Source organism: Pipistrellus kuhlii, unplaced genomic scaffold (assembly GCF_014108245.1).
Source record: "Pipistrellus kuhlii isolate mPipKuh1 unplaced genomic scaffold, mPipKuh1.p scaffold_m20_p_6, whole genome shotgun sequence".
NCBI lineage: Eukaryota > Metazoa > Chordata > Mammalia > Chiroptera > Vespertilionidae > Pipistrellus > Pipistrellus kuhlii.
Genome location: NW_023425562.1, coordinates 47345890 through 47373504, shown reverse-complemented (window position 1 = coordinate 47373504; position 27615 = coordinate 47345890). Strand labels below are relative to the sequence as shown.

The window sequence follows — 27615 nt, the reverse complement described above, 5'->3', positions numbered from 1 at the left end:
AGTCTTCAGGCTGACGCTTTATCCATTTAGCCAAACCATCTAGGGTGGATCTAGAAATCTTGCTAAATTCTTATATTAATTCTAATAGTTAACCTGTATATTATCTTATATTTTCTATGCATACACAATCTATATTAATTTTTGTATGTTCATCTTGTAACTGACCACTTTACTGAACTTTCTAATTAGTTCTAACAATTTGAGTATTGAGACTCTTGGGTTTTCTAGGTTAAAATTTCATATCTATACATATATAAAGAGCCAGGGTTGTAACACCCAAAATGACCAAAGGCTTGGCTAAATGCCTGGCTGTGCATACAGCAGGTGAGGGGGCTGAACTGCTGACCTCTTGGAGAGAGAGAGAGAGGCGGGGCTGATCAGGAATGGCAGCAGCTGCTGGGAAAGCCCGGAGAGAGAAGCAGGGTGATCAGAAGCAAGCCTCTCTCTTTCTCTCCCAGAGGTCAGGACTTCAGCTCGCTTGCCAGCAGCCTGGGGCAGCTGCTGATCAGTCCTGCCTCTATGATCAGGCCTGGAGATAGGTCTGGAGATGCTGACTGGCATAGAAACCAACCAATTAGAACCAAACACACTTTCTTCATGAGCTTTTGACCAATCAGAATAAAATCTGGGTGAATTGTGAAAAGCCAATGGCAGCCTAATTGACTGGCATAAAAACTGACCAATCAGAACCAAATCTGGGTGAACATCTTTTTGTATATCTGTTGGCCATTTATATGTCTTCTTGGAGACTTATCCTCTGCCCATTTTTAAATTGGATTGTTGTTTGTTTGGTATTGAGTTGTATGAGATCTTTATATATTTTAGATATTAACCCCTTGTTAGAGCTGTTGTTTGAAAATATCTTCCATTTAGTTGATTGCTTTTTGTTGTTGTTAATGGTTTCCTTTGCTGTGCAGAAGATTTCAGTTTAATATAGTCCTATTCATTTATTTTTGCCTTTGGGGTCAAATTCATAACATCTTCTCTAAGACCAAGGTCCATAACTTTAGTACCTATGTATTCTTCTATGTAATTTATTGTTCCAGATCTTATATTTAGGTTTTTGATCCATTTTGAATTAATTTTTGTACATGCGGACAAACTGTAATCTAGTTTCAGCTTTCCAATTTTCCCAGCATCATTTATTGAAGAGGCTTTATTTTCTCCATTGTGTTTTTGGATTCTTGCCAAAAATTATTTGCCTATATACATGTGGTTTTATTTCTGGGCTCTCAATTGTATTCCATTGGTCTGTGTATCTGTTTTTCTGCAATACTATACTGTTTTGATTGTCATTGCTCTGTAGTGTAATTTGAAATCAAAAGTCTAATACCTCTAGCTTCATTCTTTTTTCTCAGGATTGCTTTGGCTATTCAGGGTCTTTTGTGATTCCATACAAATACGATGATTTTTTTTTGGGGGGGGGGGTGTTGTTTTAATATATTTTTACTTATTTCAAAGAGGGAGAGGGAGAGAGAGAAAGAGAGAGAGAAGCATCAATGATGAGAGAGAGAGAAACATCATTGATTGGCTGCCTACATATGCCCCACATTGGGAATTGAGCTGGCAACCTGGGCATGTACCCTGACTTGGAATTGAACCCTGACCTCCTGGTTCATAGCTCAACACTCAACCACTGAGCTATGCTAGCCCAACTCAGAAGTTTTGATATGTTGTATTGTCACTCTCATTTGCCTCTCTATATCTTTTTACCTCATCTTGCTTTTCTTTGACCAAGTCACTTTTTAGTAGTATGTTGTTTAATTTCCACATATTTATGGGTTTCTTTACTTTCTTTTCGCAGTTGATTTCTAATTTCAAAGCACTGTGGTCAGAGAATATACTTGGTATGACTTCAGTCTTTCTTAAATTTGTCCAGGCTTGTTTTGCAACCCAACTTATGGTCTATCCTTGAGAATGTTGCTTGTGCATGGAGAAGAATGTATAATCTGATGTTCTGGGATAAAAGGCTCTGTGAAAGTTAATTATGTCCATTTGGTCTAATGTGTCATTTAAGGCCAATGTTTATTGATTTTCTGTTTGGATGATCTATCTAGAGGTGCCAATGGAATATTTAGGTTCCCTATTATAATTGTATTTTTGTCAGTTTCTCACTTTAGTTCTGTTAGTAGTTGTTTTATATCAATATATTTCAGCACTTCTTGATATAGTGTTCTCTTTATTATTATAAAACTAGAGGCCTGGTGCATGAAATTCATGCACTTGGGAGGGTGTCCTTCAGCCCAGTCTGTGCCCTCTCACAGTCCGAGAGCCCAGAGACTGATTGCCCCACAGAGGGAGGCCCCACCCACTACCACCAGCCTGGGCCTTCCTCTGCGGGGTTATCATGGGGTGATGGTGGGGCCCCCTGACTAATCGCATCACACCTGCCTTGGAAGCGGCAGTTTGTGCTAAGTTGCCGCAGCATCCATGACCCAGGAGAGACAGAGAGGTCAGCAGTTCAGCCTGCTTGCCAGTCCCCGCCCACCCGAGCCTGCTGCGCACTCAGCCTGGCATTTGGTCGTCCTCTCAGTTGTTTTGGATGTTATGAACCCTGGCTCTTTATATATTAGGATGCCCATCTTTGTCTCTTGTTACCTTTGTTATCTTGAAATCTATTTTGTCAGTTATAAGTGTGGCTATACCTGCTTTTCTGTGGATGCTATCTTCTTGAAGAATCGTTTTCCACCCTTTCACTTTGAATTTATCTTTGTCTTTGCAGCTTAGACAAAGTGTCTCCTGAAGGCAGCATATGGTTGAGTTTTGTTTTTTTTATCCAATCTGCTACCTTTTTACTGATAAATTTAGTCCATTTAAATGTAGGATAATTACTGATGTATGAGGATTTTCTATAGCCATTGTTGCTTTCTGGTAGCTCTGTGCCTCCATTGTTGTTGTTTTATCCTTTTGTGTTTATGGCATTTTTGTTTGGTTGTATTCCATACATTTTCCTTCTGTTTCCTCTTTTTTTTTTTTTTTAAGTTATGTGTCTGTTTTGGGGGTTTTACGTGTGTGGTTACCATTAGGTTTATGAAAAAGAAAGTTTTATATATACAGAAATATATATATATATATATATATATATATATATATATATATATATATATATATAACCAAAATGTCAATAGATGACTAGACAAAGAAGATGTGGTACATACATACTATGGATTACTGCTCAGCCATAAGAAAAGATGAAATACTGCCATTTGCAATATCATGGATGGACCTTGAGAATATTATGCTAAGTGAAATAAGTCGGTCAGAAAAAGCTAAGAACCATATTATTTCACTCAAATGTATGATATAAAACTGCAACTCACAGACACAGACAATAGTATGGTGGTTACCAGAGGGAGAGGGGTGATGGGTGGTAAAAGGTAAAGGGGGCCAAATATATGATGATAGGAGATGATTTGACTTCGGGTAGGGAATATACATTGCAATATACAGATCATGTATTATAGAATTGTACACTTAAAACTTATATGATCTTACTAACATCAGCCAAATAAATTTTTTTTAAAAAAATAAATAAAATTGCAATGAAATTATCACCTCACATATGTTAGGATGGCTGTCATTTTTTTTTTAAGTGTTGTTAGTGTAATGAGACTCCTGTGGATGTTTGGGATGAGCCCAGTCACATGGGGCTGTTGGCCAATGCTTCTTTCAGACAACATCACATCTTGAGTTTTTAATTTTAATTATATTCCAGGTGAGCTGGAGATTGTCTTCAGTTATTTTTCTTTTCATAAAAGTATATAGATATACTTTTGAGTCATTATATAACTGAAACTACCTTCCCAGAGGACAACCACCTAAACTTCATAAATTCTAGCATTACCCATGCATTGTCAGTTTTGTTCTTAATGTCCTCCAGTGTTGTTTATTCGTTTGCCTGAAAATTTCTTAATCTATCTCTTATCTTACCATTTTTATTACATACTGTTACTTAGAGAGTTCTATTTTCTTCTCATTTTCTATTCCTATTTCATAGAAGTCATCTCTTTTTGCATCATGTGGAGATACCAAATGACTCTCTAAAATGTTCTTTAAGTTTCTGTAGGATATTTTCAGATGAATTTCTTCTTATTTCAGGTGATGGTCTCTTTTTCGGTTTTCCATTATTTTTCATGTTTCCTTAGGTCCTAATATTTACTAGAAAGACCCCATCACAGAAGGAAGGAAGGGGTGGGTGAGTAGGAAGAGATTAACCAAAGAGCTTATATGCATACAGGGGGCTGGTGCACAGATTCATGCATCAGTGGGGTCCTTTGGCCTGGCTTGCACCCTCTCACAATCCAGGATCCCTTAGGGGATGCGGGACTGCACATTTTGGTCTGATCCCTGCAGGCAAGACTGAAGGACCCCACCAGTGTACAAATGCATGCACCGGGCCTCTAAAATGCATAAAAGATCTTTGGTTAATCTCTTCCCACCCTCCCCCATCCCCCTTCCCTCTGAGATTCATCAGTCTATTCCATGTTTTCCATGCCTGCGCATTAGCATCTGCCCCAGGTGGTCAGTGCATATCACAGCTACCAAACAGTTGAATGGTCAAATGGTGCCCTGGCCAGTGTTGCTCAGTTGGTTGGGCATCATCCCTTTTGTTGGGCATAAGGTTGCCAGTTCAATTTCAGTAGGGGGTGTGCAGGAGGCAGCCAATCAATGTTTCACTATTACATCTTTGTTTTTATCTCTACATCTCCTTCCCCCTCTCTCTAAGAATCAATATTAAAAATCTATTTTAACATAAAGGCAGATCCTATATCCTTTTTAAAAAATTATTGTGGCGCACTGGTTGAAAATTGCTGTTCTAGGTCTTTGAGATGATTTTAGTGGGAGGTAAGGAGAGGCTGCACCAGGCTGTTTTAGCCATTTTAAGCCAGATGTTCCTATCCAGAATTAGTGTGTTTTTATCAACTCAGGACTTCCTGGGAGGCTTGCAGGAATGCAGTTTTGTGGCAGAACAAAAGGTGTCCCTTTGCCAGGCTTCCACATAGGCAGAATAGACTACCAGGAATTGTGAATTCAGACTTAGAGCCCCGAGAGATTTATTCTAATGGTCAAGTGGGGAGTAAAAGCCCCAATGGATTAGAGATGAGGGTATTTGGGTTCTCAGGGCTTGCCACTGACTACCTGTGGGCAGTGTTTGGGAAATCGTGTTACCTCTTTTTTTCTTTTTTTACCAGCTGGCCTGGAATATCAGCTATTAGAAACCAGTTCCTTGGGGCTCCCCTTTTTCTCTGAGAGTTTCCGCTGAAAGGGAAGCCAAAGTAGAAGGCACATCAGTGCTGGGCATGCAAGCTCCAGTGCTCAGCAGAACTTCCTGGGAAGGGACCCCTAGAGGAGCTCAGGCAACATGAGATGCAGAGGCCTAGTGCCCTCCGCTGGGAGATGCGCTTTCTGTGGCCACCCTAGGCCTTTTCCAGGCCTACCTCTGTATAAGCAAATTGGCAGACATCCAAGGACCCTCATTTCCTGAGCTCCCTTCAATGGCTTTGCAGTGAAGGTAAAAATAGGGAAGGAAATAAAACTTGCTTTCCCCTTTGAGGCACCAAAACTGAGAATAGTGGCTGACTTTCATTTGATAATAAATACACACTGGGGAGTTGCTGTAACACTTGTCTTGACCAACCTGCTTATGATCCTCCCAAAACCTGAGTGAAGGCAATGGAAGGTGGGGGTGTAGAGACAGCAGAAGTTTATCATTGATCATCCTTGTGAGAGGAAGAAGGTGCTGCAGGGGAACTCACATAGGCAGAAATTTGCCCCAGGTCAGAATGAAGCCAATGTGTGGCTTCGGGCATTGGAGGCTGCTGGGAGCATAATAAACCAAGCCCACTGGGCTTCTGCCAGCTCTGCACTTGGGACATGACTCCTTTCCACTATCCCAGAACAAGTGCCCCTGCTCTCTTGTGCCTTCTCCTTTTCTCTTTCTCCTCTCTCCCTCAAGCTCCCGCATCCCTCCTCCTACCCCCTTACCAGCAATGTTTGCTCTAAGAAGTCCGGCAGTAGCTCTCGCTGGCATGGAGGTTGTTCAACCTGAGTGCCCTCCACATGTCCAGGATAATTTGCCAAATGGCATAGAGGTTTGTCTGGCCAGGGCTTTGGCTGCACTCAGAGTCATTAGGGAGCAATAAGAGGGATGAAACCCAACCACCAAGAATGGCTCCAAGTCCATTTGTGTGGTGTGTCTTCCCTGTCTCTGTCCTTGGTCTCCCTAATAGATGTTGGTCTGGATGGCGCTGGCTACAGTGGCTGAGTGGATTGGCATCTGGTCCATGAGGAATGCCAGCTCCCAACCTGGAGACAAAGCCATTAAGTTTCCCATCAGGCTCAGGCCAGGGTCAGTTGGAGAAGGAGAGTGAAGTTCAAATTTAGTTCTCAGGAGCCAAGATCACAGTACAATCTCTATGGTAGTCTGGACCAAGGTGGCTTTGACAATAAGCTCAGGAAATCACAGAGAAGCAGGGAAAACTGCAAAGTATCTGAGAACTATTTATAGCTTCTACATTTTAGAGAGCACAAGGTAATCAAATCATGAGTTGAAAAAATCATGTCCCTTGCAGCCCTTTTGCTTCCATCAAGAATTCTACCTCCCCAATGGGGATCAGTGTTCCTGTTACCCTCTGACCCTCAGTGGCCGATGGACATGCTTAGAGCCTGAGTCCCAAGTCTCATGTCAGAACTCTCCTCTCCATGTCCCCTGTAGCAGTGGACCAACACCCACCTCTGTATCGCTAAGATATATCAGCATCAGTGGCTTCCTGAACAGTGAATATCTTTATATATAAAAGCCTAAGTGACCATCCAACAGTTTAACCATTCACCCAGTAGTTATGACACACACTGACCACAAGGGTGCAGACACTCAATACAGGAATGGAAACCATAGGCATGGAAACAGGAACAGACTGATGAATCTCAGAGTGAAGGGGGGAGGGGAAAGGGCAGGATAAGATTAACCAAAGATCTTATATTCATACTAGAGGCCCCATGCACAGATTTGTGCATGAGTGGTGTCCTTCAGCTTGGCCTGCGGGGATCTGGCTGAAACCAGTTCTCTGACATCCCCCAAGGGTTCCTGGATGCGAGAGGGTACAGGCCAGGCCGAGGGACCCCAGCTGTGCATGAATCTGTGCACCGGGCCTCTAGTGTACTATAACAGTGTGTAACTCTTTTTTTCTCTCTATTTGAATGCAAGGGACCTTGCTATTTTTTTTAAAAACTCTTGAACATGCAAATTTGTTTCAGAGGAAGGGCTCGGTATTCTATCGGTACCAAAGGGCCACCTCTTCAAAGCAGGCAAGTCCAAAGAGTTGATTTCTCCTCTTTTTTTTCCTCAAAATCCTACAGGTTTCTTGGAATAAGGCTGGATGTACACATGAGAACTTACTTTGTAATTCATTTTTTCAATACAATACCAGCCTCTGTGTGTGTGCCCTCCTTGCTGGAGAGGGTCACTCTCCACCTTCACACTAGCTCTTGTTAAAGGGCACCTTCAGGATCTCAGGCTGAAAGGTAGAAATGAGACTCATTAGGAAGAGTTTCCAAAGCCATATACTCGGAGGCTGAGTGTCAGCGCTGACAAATGCACACCCCGATGACTTCCTTCCCCTTCATTCCCCTGCTCCATGGCAAGATCACATTGAACTATTCAGGGAAAGTATTTACTGAATGCAAGGAGGATAGAGCACTTGTGCATTATTTATGAGGGGCTAACAATACCCATCATATGTAGACTGTATTTGGACATAAATTAGTGATGTTCAGAAATGCCAGTGATCCAAAACCTATTAGGATCTCTGACATATATGTGAAAACGCATCACAGTCTTACCTTTTCATAAGGCTGGGAATTGGCTGTGAGACAACCTTACAATGAAAACAAAAATCTTTAACTTTTTCTTGTCCGTTAGCCCTCTGGACAGTTTACCATTGAGGAAGTATTGGAAGTAATTTCTAATTATGAATTCCTAGCCTCATCTTTCTCCTTTTTCTATGAAGGGATATTTACATTTACTGAGTGCCTATTATATACCGAGCATTATAGCTAGCTTCTTAATGTCCAGAGTGTGAGCATTAGTATCCTCATTTTATGGATGAGGAAACTGAGGCTCAAGGTCATGCAGCTGATAAGTGGCTAACATGGAATTTGCAATAGGCCTCAATGTCTGACTGAGGCTTGTTAACTTACATTTGACCCACCCGCTGGGCAGAAAGCAAAGGTTGTTCTTGGCTTCTCTATCAGTTTTCTGTGGCCACAATAATGCTACATTACACAGAACCACAAAACCAGTGGCATATAGCCATGAACATTTATTCTTGCTCAGGAGTCTATGGATCAGCTGGCTGACTCTGCCAATCCAGACCTTGCTGAGGTGGTCTTAGCTGGACTCGCTCCTGTGCCTGCAGTTAGCTACTGAAGCCACTGACCCACCCTGGCCTGAGTTTGTCTCCTGCTGGCCAGACAGCATCCCCAGAGTGTGAACAAAGCACATTGCTTTCTGAGACCTGGGCTAGAACTTTTATACTCACATCTGCCACATTGAGTGGACCAAAGCAAATCATCAGGCCAACCCAGATCCACAGGAAAGGTGAACAAACTCCCCCTTGTGCTGGGAGGAGCTGCAGTCACACTGCAGGGGGATAGTTGTTAGGAGGGAAGAATTGGGGCCAATTTTGCAATTAGTCTGCCCCAGTTCCCTCCTCAGGGCTGCTTGCCCCCTTGGGAACACCTGCTTCCTGTAAGTCTCAGATCCCTCTGCTCCCTCCTCTCCAAGCTTCTTCTTATTCATGCTAAGGAGCAGAAAGACTACAGAGAACTAAATCAATTCCCCTGGGGTAGGGGGCAGACAGTCTAGCAAGGGTTAGACTTCAACCAACCTGGTCAGTACCAGCCAGTAGGTGTCAGGGGTCTAGGGCTGAGAGCAGCAGGTCTTCCATGGGTCTTGAAAACAACTCCAATATAGGTCTTTCTCTGCCTGAATCCCATGCCCAGGGCTGATCATTTCACCTGACATCTGTTTTACTGGTGGAGAGGGATTCCCCTCCTTTCCAGGGACACTGACCTCGCCTTCCCCCTGGGCATCTCTCTGGCCACAGCACTGGGGCACCAGGTGTAATATGAAGTGTGGTTTCAGGACAACCCCCAGCCTGCATCTGCCTCACAGAACCAATCAGATACTGTCTCCCTTACACAAGAGAGAGAGAGAGAAAGAGAGAGAGAGAGAGAGAGAGAGAGAGAGAGAGAGAGAGAGAGAGAGAGAGAGAGAGAGAACTGAAGAACAGACACAAGCCCTTCCAGGAAAGACCAAAGGGGAATCTGAGGCAGGCAGGAGTAGCCCTCTTTGCTTCTTCCTACCACTCTGCTCTCCCTTCCCCTCCCCACCAAAAGATGCCTTGGCTTCCAGCAACCCTCAGCATGCAAATACCAAAAGACCTTTGTCATAGGACTAAAAATTAGTGGTGGGGGGAAAGCAGACTTTTCTGACAGGCTGGTTACTAACCTCTGTGGTCAGCATCTGGGCTTCTCCCCACCTGCAAGTTCAAGGAAAGCAAAGTACATCATGTTTTGAGGCCTCCTGAGCATTCACCTCCTTCCCCGGGGATGTCTCTCACCACCTTGCCTCTCTTCAAATCAAGCCAACCCTCTTCTGAAGTGAGTCTCTCTGGCTTTATAACTGCCTCATGCCCAACCACACATCTTCATGCTGCCCATATACAGGTGCTGGACAGAGCTGTGGCTATTTACTCTGGGTGCTTGAGGACAGCTGGATTCCTTAGGATGCCCAGGAGCAGCCTGACCATGTAGGGGCCCAGCGGGAGGCAGGAGAAAGGTCACTGCTGGAGGCCACTAGTGTCTTTCCTTGTTCTGAAAGATCAGCTACAGGAAGTGGCACGTCCTTGAAGACACTCTGTCTTTATCCTATTTCTGACCCTCCGAGGGAGAAGAGCATGATGGCCAGGAGGGAAGAGGCAAGTTGGCTTCTCAAGATCTTGAGGGAGGGAATTCCCTCTTATTTCACCCTGGGAACCCAGTAGTTTGAAAAATGTGTCTATCCATGACCTGGACCTGGATTCCTCAAGCAGTACCCAACTGACCCTTTGTTGTTAACCATGGATGCCTCTACCTGTGCATATCTACCTGCCTGTCCCAGGTCCTGGTCCATAGAAAACAGCCAGCATTCCCCATCTGTGCTGATGCTCTTTCTGCTTCAAAGAGGTGGGGCTGGGGGAACAGAGAAGGCACTATAGCTTGGGTAGAGAGCTTCATTGTAGATAAACAAATGGTTTCTTCTAGTCTTTAAAACAGAAATGAGCTCTCAAACCTCCATGGCCCACATAGAGACCACTACCTGTGGAGAGGAGGGGAGGTAGCTGAGGGCTCTCAGCATCCACAACCCCTCCTCACCATCGTGTAATATTAAGTATCAACCTATACGTGCCCTTCTGATTTTATCCTATAAGAGGGAGGAGAGGTAGACTCAAGTAGCCTCATGCTTTCTAGTGGCAGAGCCTTCCTGGAGTAGCTGGAACCTGGCAGAGATGAACCCACCCTCACCAATGCAGAGCACCCACCATCTGTTGGGTTTTTAATACACATTCCTGGGTTTTGGGAGCTACTTGGGATTTTCCTAACTCTTTAGAAGTGGGCATTTGACTGTAGAGTATAATGTTTTTGTTTTTTTAATATTTTTTATTTTTAGAGAGAGGAAAGGAAAGGGAGAAAATTGATGTGAGAGTGAAACATTGATTGCCTGCATCCTACACGCTCCCTACCAGAGATGGAGCCCACAATCCAGGCATGTGCCCTGACCAGGAGTCAAACAGGCAGGCAACCTTTCAGTGCACAGAATAATGCTCAACCAACTGAGTCACTGTGGCCTGTTTTTTTTGTTTGTTTTTTTATTGTTTATATTTTGGGTGTATTTTTTTATTCATTCAAGTATTTTCTGAGCAGCTAGGGAGAAACAACGGTGTTTAAAACATGGTCAAAGAGGTGAGGCAAATGAACGAGTAGGAAAAGAAGTTCACTGAATCACAGCAGTCAGAAGAAAAGTGCTTTAGGAGATTAAGGTGAGATTGCTTTTAGCCTGGAAGGGGGCATGGGTGGGTAGTAAATCAGGAAAAGGCATTGGGATTAAAATAGAAGACTTCAGTCTGGACTGTTGATAATGCTCAGCATGGACTATACCTCTCCTTTTCCTCTTTCCCCATCTTTGGGCTTAATTTACCAGTAGTGCCAGGATTATTCAATGTATTTTTCCTATACTTGCTTTGTATTTTTGCTGTAATGTCTTCTATAGAACTAAATGCTTTCAGTGTTTTAGGAGTTTGTTTGTTCTTTGCTGTTTTTTTTTTGTTTGTTTTGTTTTTTTTTTAAGATTTTTGACTGTTTGATCTTGGTGTTGATGGTTTTGAGTCTTTCCATTCTGGTTTGATCTTTGTGTTTGGCTGGAGTGTCTTGTGCAAATTCCTTTACTGGAGGTTTTTCTCCAGCTTTTTCTTCTTCATCTTCCTCCACATCATCTTCTTCATTAGCAGCAACTTTTTTTGTGAAACTTTACCAACACTTTCAAGGGCAGAACACATTCTGGATATACTTAGGCGTTTTACATCTTCCTCTTTATCTTCTGACTCTGCATCTTCCTTTTCAGCTACTAAGTGCTGTCCACAAAGATGCACAGACCCAGAACCACACTGCAACCATAAGACCACAGGGGGTGTTATTCAAAGCCACTAAAGGAAACCTTGAGCTGTCCAGACATTTCCAGAGTTGCCAGTGTTAACTGTCAGTGGACTGCCTTCACAATCCATTGCCTCTGCTTCAGCAATGTGCAGCTCATCCTTTGCACCAGCCCCTAAGCTGGTCACTCAGAAAGATAATCGGCACCCCTCTTCATCATTATCCACCTTAAAGTGGCCATCTTTGTCAACCTTGAGTTCACAACTGAAAAAAATAGTTCTGGGGCCTGAGAGAGCTCATGTCTCTGTCCATCAAATTTTCCATGGGGTGGGAGCACGCACTTAGCGAGGAGAGAAGGTGGACAGAGATAAACAACTTCTGTTCCCCAGGACAGATGCATAGGATGGAATCGCACCAGGAAAAGCTCTCCCTCTTTTTATTTTCCTTCAGTCCTTGACCAACTGCTTTTGTGGGCAAGAATCATGGGGTGAATACTGTTAGTGTTTGTTATTTCTGTAACTGTCAGAAGTGGTGGGCAACCTGGCTCTTTGAAATGTGGAGAAATAAGTACCTTGTAGCATAAAAAATATAAAGAGGAATTGTGGATGGCATTGTCAGAGGTAAGAACTGGGCAGGTTATATACCTACTGCCTCATTATTTTGGGGCTCTCAGACTGTACATTTGCAGACCGCAGGCTACTGCCTGGCATCCGGTGGCTTTGGGCAGCTCTTGGGAAGGCATACATGGATCTACTGCTCTGTTCTTTCTCTGCAGTTTGCTGTAGTAAGCCTTTAACATTTTCTGTTAAGTTTGACATGTGTGAGTGTGTGTGTGTGTGTGTGTGTGTGTGTGCTCTTCAGATACTCCATATGTAATCTTCAAATATTACCACTGATTGGGCAATGTGAAGCTGCCAACACTGTCTAAACACTCCATTAAAAGCACAAATAAAGCATTATCTGCAGAATGGTCAGTATTAGTATGAAAACTGAAGGCTGTTTTGTTAATTCAAAGGAGCATGAATTGACAGAGGGTCTCGGCCAATGTTTATAGAAGAAGATACCTGCCCAGAGTTGGCTATCAGGGAGCTTCCTCAGAATCCCACAGATGATGGCTTGGCACCAGCTGTCCCAGAAGGTTGGGCAGAAACAATAGTCTGGGGACCTGAGGTGGCAATGTGCTCAAGTACACTGGCTCCCATGTCTCTCAGGGGCCCGAGGAGATATGTAAGAATATAGGTTCCAGAACCCCACATAGTGGAATCCCCAGAGCCTAATGCCCAGAGCACGGGGGCCGTTTCTGTAGAGAAAGATGGAGACACTGAAGAACTGGATTCTTGCGCTGGGTCTGCAGCAAATTTGTAATATGATCTCAGGTCAATCCCTTACCCTTGGGTCTCCATTTATTTTGTTTTAAGATGAAAACAATTCTGCCTGCTTATCTTCCTCAGGATTGCTGGGTTACTCCAGTGAGAGGGAAGATGGGGAGGGAGCATTCACGTAATGTTACTCACGTAGGCCTCTATAGAGGTGAGCATCATTATTTTCATCATTCAGGTCAGGAAGACAGGCACTGAGGGGTTAAGGAATTTGCCCAGGTCCCATGAAGGAGCCCAGATTTGGAACTTTCCATTCCTTCAAGGTGCTCCTCTGAGATTTTAGAAATCAGGTAGAGGCTTGGTCCTCAAACTGAGGCATGTGGACCAGCAGCATCACCTGGGAGGTTGTTAGAAATGCAGATGCTCGGGCCCTGGCTCAGGCTGCCTGCGTTAAGAGTCTGCATTTGAGCGAGTTTCCCAGGTGATTCCTGTGCACCTTAAAGTTTGGAAGCAGTGCTGTCAAAGAGTTGAGATTAGATGAGAGAGAGTACATGTGAGAATGAGATTATGGCAAACATGCATCATTCAACAAAAATGTAAGGTCCTCACAGGGATAAACAAAAAGGGAATCTTTACTGGGAAACCTGTCCCCTGTTTCAGCCTTTTCTGAGTTCCGTTCCAGGGGAGCATGGTCTGAAAAGTCCAGACCTCCCACAAGAACAGGCTTTTCGGTGGAAACGTGTGTGCGTGTGTGTGTGAGTGTGTGTGCATGTGTTTGTGTGTGTGTGTTTAAAATTCAAAGATTGCAAGATTACTTTTTTTTTTTTTTTCAAAATGAAAGAAGGAAAAGTCAGGAAGAAAGAGTTTAACAGAGTAAAATGTCATCACTTTTTATTTATGTCAGGAGGCATTGCTTTATAGGAGACAGCACCCAGCATCCACCAGGTAGGGTGGTCTGTTAGGTGGGGGGAAGTTTAGCTTCCAGAATATCTTTTCAAGGAGGGTTGTTGGTCCTCAGGTTAGAATCCTAAAACCCATCAGATTGAAGGCTGTTCTCCTGGCCCTCAGCCGGCATTGGAGAGCAGCCCCACTGCACTTTGCTCCCTAAGAATGCAACCAGCTTGAGGAGTATGGAAAAGCACCGGCAGCATCCCAAACTGCTGGTCTTGGGGGAGCATCAGTCTGGCACGAGGAGATTCTCAATCTGGGGCCAGAATGGACAGCAGGATCTGCTTCGGGGAAGGGTGCTGGATGCTGTGCTTCTTGCTTTTTCCAATGAACTCTGCTGAGGCTATCCAGCATCCCTGGGCAAGCTGGGATTTCTTACCAGTGACTTTTAACACGTGTTCTCATGTTAAAATTTGCAATATGTCTGCACTTCGTTATTTAACCCTTACAGGTCACTTTTCTGAGACTAAATCTGTTTTGTAAAGTGTACATTCTTGAATGAGTCAGGACACCACTTGTCATCAGCCTCCCAAGCCTTCATTTATGTTAAATAAATTCATGGCCCAAGAAAGAGCCAATCGGGAATATCACACAGACCTGATCCCGGCCTTTGAGAACTCGTACGGGAAGGCAGACTTAGTGACACATAAATGAATGTCCTGGCTGCAGATGTCAATCCAGATGTGTGCGCATCTGCTAAATCAGAGACTGCACATACTAATTGACCTACCAAGGACCATGAGGTCCTGTCATTCTAACTTTGGGTTCTTCCACCACCCTCAGCCCTAGTCTTCTTGTATGGGCATCACTTCAGACCAGCCAAATTAGAATAGGCTAAACCATTTTTTTCATAGTCTTTCCCTCCCTATTTTTTTTCTTCTTAAATTTTCAAAAGTCTGGAAGAAGAGGATTTAGGTCGAGATGATACCATCATTCTATCACCTCTAATTTCATTCTGTTAACAGGTTTTTTAAGCATGTAGGTAGAAGCTTTGATTTTGAAACATCATGCACTTTTTAAGTTTTGACTTCCAAGTAATTTCAGATTAGTTGTAACAATTCTCAAGAATGAATATGAAAGAGGAACTGCCTAACCAGTCTCCCCTGAGGACCTGGAGTCCTCACTCCCTTCCCAGCCCCTGATTTAAAGAAATTTAAGGGGGCGGGGGGGGGGGCGGTGAAGGCGAGGTAGAAAAAGCAACTATGATAGTTCCAAACCAGACTGGAAAACAGCCCCTCTGTCTTCTTTCCCCCCCTCATACTGACTGATGCCTTCTGTCGCCCTGAGAGGAACTGGGAAGGCTGGTTATTGACAGCTGGGCAATTTAGACAATAAAGTTTAACAGTTTACATCCCCTGGTCTGACTTTGTCGATGTTTTCAATAGATCACCTTCTCGGGAGCCAGGACTGACTCTCTCCTTCCTCTCTTTCCCCTTCCAGCATGCAAACGCAAAGAGCAAGAACCAAACAAAGACAGGAACAATTCCCAGAAGAAATCCCGCCTGGTGTTCACTGACCTCCAACGCCGAACACTCTTCGCCATCTTCAAGGAGAACAAGCGCCCGTCAAAAGAGATGCAGATCACCATTTCCCAGCAGCTGGGCCTGGAGCTCACCACCGTCAGCAACTTCTTCATGAATGCCCGGCGCCGCAGCCTGGAGAAGTGGCAGGACGACCTGAGCACCGGGGGCTCCTCGGCCACCCCCAGCACCTGTACCAAAGCCTGATGGAAGGACTCTCAGTTGGGCACAAGTTGCCTCCCAATGAGGAAAACACATACCAAAAGAAAACACAAAGGAAAAAGACACTGGATTCTTAGCTGGGGCCCTTCACTGGTGATTTGAAAGCACAATTCTCTCAAAAAGAAACTTCTAGCTGTAATCATAGGCCAGGTGTCCTTTTTTGTTTTGTTTTTAATGGCGATGGAGCCCGAGTGCAAGCTGAAAGCTGATCCGGACTTTGTCCTCTGAGCATGCTGAGCATCTCAGAAACCCAAATGGGGCCTTCCTGGAGCAAGTTCATTTCAGTGTAGTGTCAGCCAAGCTCAGGATTGCTGAAAATGTCAACAGCCCCACTTGGGGTCCTGTCAACCTCTTGCAGCCAGAGTTCTCACGAGTAACTGTGGGAACTCCGCCTGAGTTTGGGCTCCCAAGATGCTACTTTAAGAGAAGACTCTAGCAACCAGAATGACCTCATTTGCTTTCCAAGTGCTTAGCCACATCACACCACATACACCAAAGTTCACAGCCATAACATAAAAAAAAACAAAAAAACATCGGATATGATAATTACTGAGCACAAGTATTAAATATGAAGTTAAAAACAAACAAACCCAAGGACCTGTTTTTCCAACTCAGGCATCTTTTCCTGAATGGTTTTGAAAGCTTTACATTGGTCCAGTTTATAATTTTCTTTTCTTTACCTCCTGGAAATCTAATATGGTCTTGGATCCATCAAAACAACAAATCAGTTCACTTGAGCTCAAAGTATCAAGCACAACAAATATAAACAGAGAAGAAAGGAAGGTTTTGGATTCACCACCTCTGGATTTCCAAGACGCTGATTGTGAAGTCATTAGGGAATCACTGAGAATAAGGCTTCAAGCACATTTTGTAGTTTGCTACAAATTCTGTTTGTACATAATGCAGACGCACACTCAGGAGGCCAATTTAACTGTTATGGTACACGGAGCAAATGCAGCATTTTAAAAGATCTAGATTTTTTTAGATCATTAATGTATCCTTCTTGGTTGTTAGTCACCTGGTTCCTCCTATTGTGCATTTTGTCCACCACGTAACACATTCTCACTCTTTCAGATTTGGGTTGTTCTCTCGTCCATCGCATTGGTAGGGATGTTTTCAGTGTTTTCTAACAAGAAAAAAATAGTAATTCAAATCGCCATACATGTTATGCATCTAGTCCTAAACCTCTTCCATTATTAAGTTGTCCTAGAAAAACAGCTGAATAAAACTGGAGAAAACACAGCACACCAAAGAAGCAGAATACTGCAAACCAAAGACATTTGTTACTTGCCATTTTCTAGCCTAAAAATACTGTGATTACTTTTAGAAATCAGAAAACCTCTGCAACTCCGAATGGCATTTAGCTCTTGCAATTTGGCTCACCATCAGGCTGAGCAGACAGGCTATGCCAAGGACATCAGCCAAGCCACCCGGGGAATGGCTGTCACCTTCCAACAGCAAGCAGGAGAGCGCCCACAGAACTCTGGGAGATTGCGAAGGTCACCGTGTGCATATTTACCAGTGAATGGCCCCACGTGGGCACCATAGGGGTGTTCAAAGCAAGCCAAACGCTGCAATGATTCTTTACAGACACTTGAGACTGACTTTTTTTTATGAATTACTTAATCGAAACCAAAGAAACTTTTTCTGCACCTACTTCTGCAACAAACAAAACTGTCCCATTAAGGTGAATAAGTAAATATGTAAATCAATGAAAATCACCACCAAGAAGAAGGAAGCACGCCAGAAAAAAAAAAAAAAAATACAGTGAGACACACTGTGTTCAAACAGACCTCTTGGGACATTTTTTGGAAGCAGATTTTAAAGAAAGGGTTGAGACAAGAATGGAAGGAAAACGCCTCAGTGGCTGCTGCTTCATTTGACAACTCACGCGGTAATCTTAAAGTTGAAGATTGTCTTTAATTTGTGCCTATGCAGTTTTTTCAAAAGAACACGGAACAGAGCAACAGAAACCTCAACAGCTACAATACCAAAGATGAGGATTTCTCACACCTTTTGTTTCAGTTCATTATCTCCTCTTGCCTGGCTAACATACTAATAGTACCATTGATCTGTATAAAGGTAATCAATTTTGTTCTGAGCAACGAAAGGAAAGGGTCATTTATTTGATTTTATTGTTTCCCTTTCATTTTGTTTTATGGCTTTCTACCCCAATATGGAATCTCTCAAAAGGTTCCATGGACTCCAAGTTTAAAACGTTGGCATAGTGAACGACTCTCTTCTCTCTGCTCTTCGAAGTGTGGGGAATGATAGTGTCATTTGAATGTTCTTTGCTAATCCCTTAGACTTAAGGTTCCTTCTTTGTTCAGTCTTATCATCAGGGGAGGGGAGGGGAGTGAGGGTCAGGGTTAGGGGTCTTGGTGACACATCCTTGCCCAAGCCACAGAACCAAAGAGTTTATAGAGGAATTGACAGCCTCATTTGATTGCTACATCCTAACAGGGCTTCATTTGGGGGTGGGGGGAAACATGTAAAAATAATTGCCAGTTTCTACTTTTCTATTAGCTTTTTAAAAATCAGCTGTAAAGTTGCATTTCTAAAGAAAGATATATATATAAATATATATAATATATGAACACATATATAGATTCAACTTGACATTGGTGATAACCCCAAAAATTATTGCTGCCCAAATTCATGTCTTGTTTTTGTCCAGTGTTTCACTAATTAAGTGTTCCGTTCAGAATTTTGCTCATTTCTCATGCCATCCCAGAGTTCATTTATCACTATGGGTGACTTGGAGTATTCACATTTCTGTGAAAACCCTGGGAAAGGTTGAAAGTCAAGGGCCACCTTGATAAGCTGTTGATAAATGGATCCATAGTGAAAATGAGTTTTATTTGTATTTGGAGTCATCGCCAATCTATGCCTCAACGGTGATCAAGGTGGTGAGGCCCATCCCCCGTCCCGCCCCAGAACTAGGCCAGGGCCAGTGGGGTGCTCATCTTCAGGGAAGACTCCATGGTCCATTCCCACCAGTTATGGAGATGAGGCCAGCCCAGAAATCTGTTCTCCAGGAGCTTCTCGGTCCAGGTGTGCTAGATCCTCCTTGTGAGTAGATCTACTAAAGGGACTTCTTAAAGGGGAAGCACCTCCCATTGCAGTGGGTTCATCAGGTTTCCTCAGGGTGGTAATTACCAAATTGCATAGACAAGCCTGTGTATAACCACAGCTGGCTCTGGGGTAAGGCGGTGGTGTTGTTGGGGTGGGGGTGGGTCTCAGTCCTGGAGAGAAAATACAAAGCAGGGTCCTGCCCCTGGGAGCCCCATAGTCCCTTGCCTTGTCCCACTCTCACCTTCACCATGTGGGTCTCCCTTCTCAGTGTCAGCAGCCATGGAGCTGCGACTCTCCCAGACTTCTGTCATTTACCCTTCCTGGGCTGTTCCTTGACTTTTCCATGTCTCTTTGTCTCTTGCTCATACTCCATGTCTCCTTTGTCAAATGACCAAAAAAGAGCATTATTTCAGCAGAGGAACACTCCATATTGGTTGATAAAAATGAATTTCAACGTGCATATTTCCGAATGATTCCTCGTGACTTGTAGCCAGTGGAAATGGTTGTTCTATCAAGAGTAGATTGAGCAGCCAGGCCCGCTTGGTTTGATTAGTGATTCTTTGGAACTCTAAATCTCAGCATTTCAGTCTCTGGCTTCATTGGAAGATGTCTAATCCAAAAGAGGCTGCCTTTGTGGCCCGAGATTGCCACACTGGCCCAAATGAGGGGTAGCCACATACACCCTCTGTGTTCCTGGTGACCTGAGCAAGAGGTCATAATGTAAAAATCCAAGAACTCCCCTCCAAGGACTTTTCATAAACGTCTCACCAGATAATGTCATACTAGAGAGGAATGTGTGTTTTAAAAATCATTATGTACATACATGAATACATGTGTGTATCATATATTTATGTATCAAAATTGTAAATCCTACCGAATTTCAATTTGTTAAAAATCTGAAAAGGAAAAAATTGAAAGGTAATGGAATTTGACCCATGAGTTTCCTCAACCATTTTTAAATATTACTTTTAAATTAATAACTTCAGGAAAAAAATAATTGTTTAGTCATGTTATAGTTTAGGGACCATTTCTTCAATCAAAAAATAAATAAATAAATAAAATTCCAGGCATGTCTCAGCCATCAGCAATGGGAGAAACAGTGTGAAGGGACAGTCCTGAACCAAAATTCACAGTTTTGAGGCACCAGAAATCCAAAGTCTATTGAGTGGAAAAATACTTTTCTTTGTTCTTTACTTTTGTTTTCAATGTGATTTTGGTTCCGGGAATATAATTCTTTCATTCCAGGAAATTTTTATTAAGAGCCAATATTTTTTTAAGTAAAGCAGCAACAATAATAAAAACTCAACCCCAACAATAAAGGCTTTTCCAAAATGTAAAATAGTGTGTAGGCTGTACCATTTATAGGTACCAGCGAGAATGAGTCAGGAAGGACCCAGCCTGATGCTTTCTTTGGAAAGATGAGAGCAGTGGCTCTGTAGTATCTTTTTCTGCAGGATCTTGGCAATTATGGACTAAGAAAATGCAAGCTAATTTTCATTCATAGCTAAAGTAAAATAAAAATTAGGAAGGCAAATCTGATACACACATATATACATGCATGTTTGTAAGTCAAACAATGTATTTCAAAGCCAAATATAAATACATTTTAAACAATCAATCATTTTACCTTATCTATGCTGGGCACCCACCTATTAATGCCAATAAATTAAAATTGAACAGATTTTTAAAAATCATTACCATCTGGATAGGGAGAGGAGGACACTTCCCCACTTTTGAAAATATTGATAGAATTACATAGTGTCATGACAGTACACTTTGGATTTCCAGAAAGTTGGATTTGCAGTGAACTTGGATTTTCAGGAAGTTGTATAGTAGAAGTTTTTAAAAATATAAAAAGAACAGGCTGGGTTCCAGTGTTATTAAAGAGTAATAAACTCTATTAACAAGTAGAGAAAAAGAGATGATACATATGGTCCCAGTTTATACCAAAACCCAGACACAAGTAGTGGGAACATAATTATCACTATTCCTAAGAGATCAGAGCTGACTTTTTGCTGTTGTTGCTGCTGATGTTGTATGATTTGGACTTGTTAGCCTAACCGTGGGGAGTGAATGGGAAAATGGTAGATGCAGAAGGAAGAGAGCTGGTGCCTATAGCTTTCTAATGTTTACCTGTGAGACTGACTAGCTTAATAATTTTGTACCTTTCACTAAGACCAAGTCACCTGTAAAAGAGCAGGAGATCCTGCTTATCAAGAAGGTTACAACGTCCTTACCAAAGGAAGAAAGGGCACCTGAATTTGTAAAGATCTCACAAGTTCATGAATTGGCTGTAAATGTGGATGTCCAATGCCAATTTTCTACCCTTTATGTTTTTCTTTCCAGGGACAGGAGAAAGGGAGGGTTTGTTTAATTAGTTTTAGGAAGTCTCAGAATGCTCTATAAAATACAAAAATAATTATTAAAATAAAATAGGGCTTCACATAGGTAGACACAAATCTTATAAAAGGGGCTGATGGGCAATTGAATCCCACAGGACCGGAAATACTCATTGTTCTCAGATACCAAAATGACTCTGACAGTCTTGGGCAAGTTAAAACTGGAGCCCAAGATTTCCTTACCAGTGTTTGAGTTTGCCAACTGGAATTAGCCAGGCAATACCTTTTTAGTCAGGTAACAAGCATAGGAAAAAACACATTGCCATGAGTTTGGTCATCCAATGGAAGTCTTCCACTCTGCCCCATTGTTAGCAGCAGACATTTCAAATAGCATAAACCTGGGCAGATAAGTCTGCCTCAAGCTCACACAGTCTGTCAGCTTGGATGTATACAGGTTTACATACATCTTTCGACATGTATTCTCATGATGTCCTTATAGCCACACACATTACCTATACGTGTCTAGACTGTGCACAGATACCTGCGCGCAGACATCGCCATACACATCTACTTCCATCTGTTACAATAAATACATTTTAAATGATCATTTAACATGTATGTAGTACATCTACTTTGTACATGGTTTTCATTCTTTATTGTAACATGTAGAACTCAAGTTCAGGGGGAGAAACATCTTCCTTGTGTGCACCTGGAATTACCTTCATTTGGGCACATCCAAGATAAACTCAACTTTCAAGAAACCTTGGATGTTCTTTAATCATCTGTGTAAGAATGATACATACGCTTGATTACTTCGGTTGAATAGCTTTATTCTGGATCTCTCATAACTAAAGCTAAATCCAAAGACCTGAAAAGGGGCAAAAAGAATGAAACAAAGGAAAAAAAGGAAAAAAAAATAGCAAAAGAAAGTGCAAACTAGTAGGGAAAAAGTGGACTCTGGTTCCCAGGTTTGAGACAATGGTGACGTGGTATTGTGGGGGCCACGCTAGCTAGAGGGGGGGAAGTGGTGATTATTTTTTCATGCTTGTCACATCTAAATGGTCTTTCTGAGCATAAGTTTTAGAGGTTATCATTTCCTGCTTTACTTTCATTTACTTTATTGAAAGAGGTTAATAAATGTCCATCAAAAAATGAAGACAGTCAAAAGAAACATTTTTTTTCTTGTCTCATTGGGTTATGACCCAACCAGCTATGTAATTAATTTATTTAATTAGTTTTTAGAACAGAAGTGTATAGGATGTGGGTAATTATTTAATCATCCTTCCTTAGTTTGATTTTACTCCTTGTGCTTATTTATCAAAATCTAGACCAATCTCTTGAAGGTTAGTTTGCTTTATAAAGCAGTGAAATTCTGTTACAGACAGGGAAGAAGTACAGGTTACAGGAAAAAAAAAAAAAAAAGATAAATTGAGGTATGTTTCCTTCTTGAATTAACTTTGAAAATAGTTTAAATAACAATTATTAAATTATTTAATTTAAGTTCGCAGCCTCACCTGGTACCAGGCAAACTTCACCTTTGAGTTATTGGGGCCCGCAGAGCCTTCCTAATGTAACTTATTTATTTAACTTATTCAGCACCTGTGAAAGGTGCACTGTATAGTTTATATTTTTTATTTAAAACAACAGAGAGCACTATAGTTTGTTTGCGGTCAGAACAACAGAGCAAAGTCTGTGGACAAGCAATGACTATTCAACTTGAACCTGTGCATTCAGAAAACATAAGCCGAGACCCTGCTTCACCAGCCTGGATTTCGGGGCTTCTATATAGAAACTGGAAAAATACATTTTAAAAAATCGTAACTGCAAAAAGAGAGAAACCCTTACACTAGCTGCTTCCAAGAATGAACTATGTGTGTGTGTAAAACAACAAAACAGAAAAGGAAAAAAAAAAAAAAGCAGAAAAAAGAAGAAAAAAAAAAGGAAAAACTTTCTATTTCTAGTGAGAACCAAAGAAGGCTACCTCACTGACTTTTTCCATTTGTAATTTTAATCGTGTTGAGACACCAAAGATACCAAAGATTTCTTTCTCTGTGCGGTCTGCATTTTGCTTGTGCTCTTTTACAATTTTAACTATTCTCTCTGATGTATGGTATGTACAGCCACAGCTCAGATACCCCAAAGAAAGAATTACCTGTGTGACGGCGGCTGCTAATTTGAGAAGGGATATTTTCTGTGTTTCTCTTGTTTGTCCCCCATCCCTGCCACATGTTCAGGATGCAAATTCAGATGCTGCTGTAATTGGATTCCTTAAATTCCAATGCCAAATGGGTGAAGAAGTCTGGTTGGAAGTGGCCTTCAGTCCTAGCCATGACCTTGTCCTTACTATGGAGCTAAAACGGTCAAGATTTCCAATTACTGGACCATAGAAACTCTAACCACTCAACAGCAGAGCTAGAAGGGAGCTTAGAAATCATTTAGTCAGCACTCTCCTTCCCCCGGAGGCCTGGAGGAGTTAACACTACACAGAGGCAAAGGCCTCCTGCTCCAGTGTTCCATGCTTCCCCTGCAGGAGACAGGCCACACTTGGCAAAGAGCAGGGTGGCAATCCTTTAGCAAGGAGTAGGCCCCGGGCTTATCACTTAACATTTCAGTGGTTAAAAATAGTCAGAGGCATTTCAGTGTTTGTCTAGTTAGAACCTCGATAGGAAGTCACATATGGTCAGTTGCTACAAAAGTGGCCAGCCTTGAAACATGAGGGCCCATCGAGAGGTTTTTGCCTTGGAAGCACACATTGATCCGATGTGATCACAATTGAAGTTTCCCATTACGAAGTGTGCTATCCATACACTTTCATTCAATGGGAAGAGAGAGTTTGTTTGTGGCCAATTGAGTTTAATTATTATGGATATTTTAGGTTGGTATCAGAGAAAAGGAATTTGATTACCATTTGTACAGGTGACATTTACTAGTCAGCTTTTGCCTTTTCTTCTGGAATTGTAGGTGTGTGTTTACATTTCATTTCTAGTGAGAGAACATTAAGCCTATGTCAAGGATTATTTATTGTAAATGACAGATGACCCAAAATTTTAGAGGAATAGACAAGCAAGTTAAGAAATGATTACTTTAAGTTGCTTCTCTCTTCCCTTCTTACTCATAAAATTAGTCTCTTTTATTTTTTATTTTTGCATTACATAATTCAGTCACTCTTAAGGTCCATTCATTAGAGTGACTTGCATGTTGGCCAATGAATCATTCTCAGCTTCTGACCAAATGGGTCTGAGACATATGCAAAGACCCACCTGTCATCTGTACAGCTCTTTATTGAGCACTAGTATTTTGCATTTCACATAGAGATGTAGCTATCTTTGATCTTTTAAAGGGACCATGTACACAAAGAAGCTAAGAAAGAAAAAGATCAATCAGCGCATGCCTTGACCCAGAGTAGCAAGTAAAGGAATTTAGAAGACAGATGACCGCCTTTAGGAGACTCACTTATCCCCTTCCTGTGGTTTCCAAGCACCAGACTGATGTGCGAAAGTTCCCTCCAGTCCAGACAAGCTGAAAGGTCCACCTTCCCTCTACATGGCAGGCTTGTAGGGCCTTCCTTTCAAACAGCACGTTGCATTGGTTTTCTTCCCCAATTCCTACTGGCAACAGAAGTCTCAAAACACCTGGGAGGCCCACCAGAGATCTGAGCATTCAGCAGCAGAGTGCTCCCCTCTAAGCAAAGACCACCTCCCCTGCAAGAGGGAACCTAGAGGGAGCGATGGCAGCCTGAACACAGAAAACATCCCCAATTGGCAGACCCCTCCTCAGCAATCTCCCCTCAGCCTCATGCTTCACTTGCAAAGTGTGACATAACCACGGGACGAGTGCCTTGCTTGAACCAAAGCAACGATTTAGCCAGTCTGGACCTCTCTGTGCTTTTTTTAATCCTTCCTGTGAATACCTCAGCTTCAACTGGGCCTCCATACAGTAAATTGGTGGGCTTATTGTACTGTGGTGCTTTGCAACGCAACCCTGCAAAGAACAAGATTTATAATACCAAAGGTTCTCTCTGTCTCTTCCTTCTGCTCCCCGTCCTTCTCCCTTTTCTAGTTCTTCACGGTTCCAAAGCTTTAATATGAACCCTGGGCATGTTGGCAATGCAGACCGCGCAATTCCTTACCGAATTTTCTCAGATATACCTCATAGATAATAGTGTTTAGAGTAATGTTATTATAGCGTATGTAATAAATATTCACTGTTTCTTTTTGGTAACTGTGATTTAAAAAAAGAAAAAAGAAAAAAAAAAGCTTTATATGTTTTAGGTTGTGCTTTTGTAATAGACGAAAAGGTGCGCTTAAAAAAATGTATGTTCTTTTTTTTCCCCCTTTGGGTTTTATTTATTCTTGATTGGGGAAAGTTGCAGAATGAGCCCAAAGTTTACAGTTTCATATTTTGCTGAAGAAACAATCTGTGTTCATTTGCTCTGTTGAAAAAAAATTATTATTTTCTACATTTGTGCTACTTGGTCTGAACAATTAATTGTTCTGTGTTAACAGTGTAGTATTATAATTAGCAACTGCCAATCAGTGTGCTATAAGTTTATGCATGAGGCTAAAAACTTAGCAGTGTGATGCATTGTGGTCTTAATAGCAACATTTCATTTTGAACTAGATCGTCCTTCCCCTTTGGTTCAATGGACTTTATTTATGCATGGGCGCCAATCATTTGTTAGCGGTTGTGGAACAGTTGTGTATACATTAAACTGTGAAAATATACACAGTTCAGCCTCAGGCAGTGGTAATATTGGTTTCCATGGGAGATATCTCACCTCGAAAATACCTTCACATCTGTTGGGATTTCAAAATGAGTCTGTTGAACTGGGTTCAAATTTTATGAGAACAGTCATTCCAAGTTTGAGTTAGCCAACTTGTTGTCCACAACCGGGATCCTTGTGACACAGCTGTCTCATGCTGTGCAAGAGGGGTTTGGAAACAAGCATTGAAAACAACTCAACTCTGCATTTTCAGTCTCCACAAAAGGGCATCATTTTGGCTTTATGTTCATGACCTCAGACCTAACTAGCCATGTGCATGGAGATGTGAATCCATCCAGCTCTCACCTCTCCTGACTCTGTTTGGGAGTGACCACTTGAATTATGCTTGGTTTCTTCTAGTATTTTGTTGTCAGGTCAAATGCCCAATAGAAATTCAAATGACATCTGTATCAATCATTATTCTATGGCTTTTTATTGTTTTGTCCATTCTCCTGGATAACTCCACCAACTATTCCAGTGATATGGGCAAAAATAGATGACCATTCCCTACAGCATCACCTGTGCAGCCACATCGTGGTTCTTCTTCCCCAGAGATGGAGAGGACTCTAACTTGCTCTTTCCTGCCCAACAATACGACATCTATCCTGAATGGGAAGTGGAAGAAGTTTTGAATTCCTGTTTCAAAAAACCATCTTGCTTTAAACTCTCTAGTTATCTGAGGCTTGAGATCTCAAAAAGTATTTTTCATTTGCAAATGAAAACTTGTTCTTTCTTATATTTTGGTTCTGAGACCTACTCTCCAGTTTCATACCTATTTCCCAAACCAAAATGTTGACATAAAGCCAAATCAACTGCCAAGCACACTTTGCATAGGAGAGTGCAGCCCAGAGTTGGGAAAGCAGCAGCCTGCTATGCAAAACATTGGAAACCACCAACAGTAAAGCATTCATATTTCCTGTCAATGAGACAATGCTGGGAATTAATTTTCATTAATAACACAAACTTTTTTTTTGCCTTATAAAGTAGAGAGATGGTGATAATGAAAGCTTTGTAATAGTAGTCTTTTTTTATATATATTTTCCCCTTATTAACCTGCCAAAGATGGGAATGGATACAAGAATTTTAAGTTGGCTTTTGTAAGACAGTTAATGATTGTAATCGTGTTTAATCTTTCAGAAAACTTTGTGTTCTTCCACAATAAACCGAATCGAATATTTGTTTCAGTGAAGTTTTCACACTCACAAACCCACAAACAATTCCTCTTGATGCAGGTATTGTAGTATCTACAAGGTTCAAATGCATTTTCCATCCAAAGTAAACAGAGGAATGTCTGAGGCATGAAGGTGCCCTGCCCTTTTTATTATAAGCAACGCACGGGTCTGGTCCGCTAGGATTTGCCAAGAAGTCTTGTCATATGAAACTCGAGGTATATTTTGTTATGCCATCCTATGTCTTTTTTTTTTTTTTAGACTTTGTGGAAAGTGATATGTTGAATCAAGTGTAAGCTGAGTTTTCCAGACAACTGACGTAGCTACATCGTGAATGTTATTTTGTTATTAAAGGGTTTTTACTCAATGCTTTGTGCCCGTGGGTGTCCTTTTCCTTGGAGACACAGAACTGTGGGATTACCTCAGTGTGGCCTGGATTTTGCTCCTGCTCTCATGGTGGGAATGTGGGCCGGCCTGAGAAATGGAAGGTCATGGGCTAGAAGGTCGGTGTTGTCTCTAGGAGGAGTTCTCCATAACTATCAGCTTTAAAGAGAGCTGGGCCTAAACTTT

General features: G+C 42.0%; 1 protein-coding gene across 1 annotated transcript in view; it reads left to right on the top strand.

Annotated features, from left to right (window-relative positions):
- The window catches only part of ONECUT2 (one cut homeobox 2), a 56142-nt gene extending 28730 nt beyond the window's left edge, over nt 1–27412 (top strand). Inside the window, exon 2 of the mRNA XM_036418327.2 lies at nt 15399–27412. Coding sequence (XP_036274220.1) covers nt 15399–15685 — 287 coding nt within the window. The 3' untranslated portion in view covers nt 15686–27412. The remainder of the gene's footprint in view (nt 1–15398) is intronic.
- Nucleotides 27413–27615: the final 203 nt, after the last annotated feature.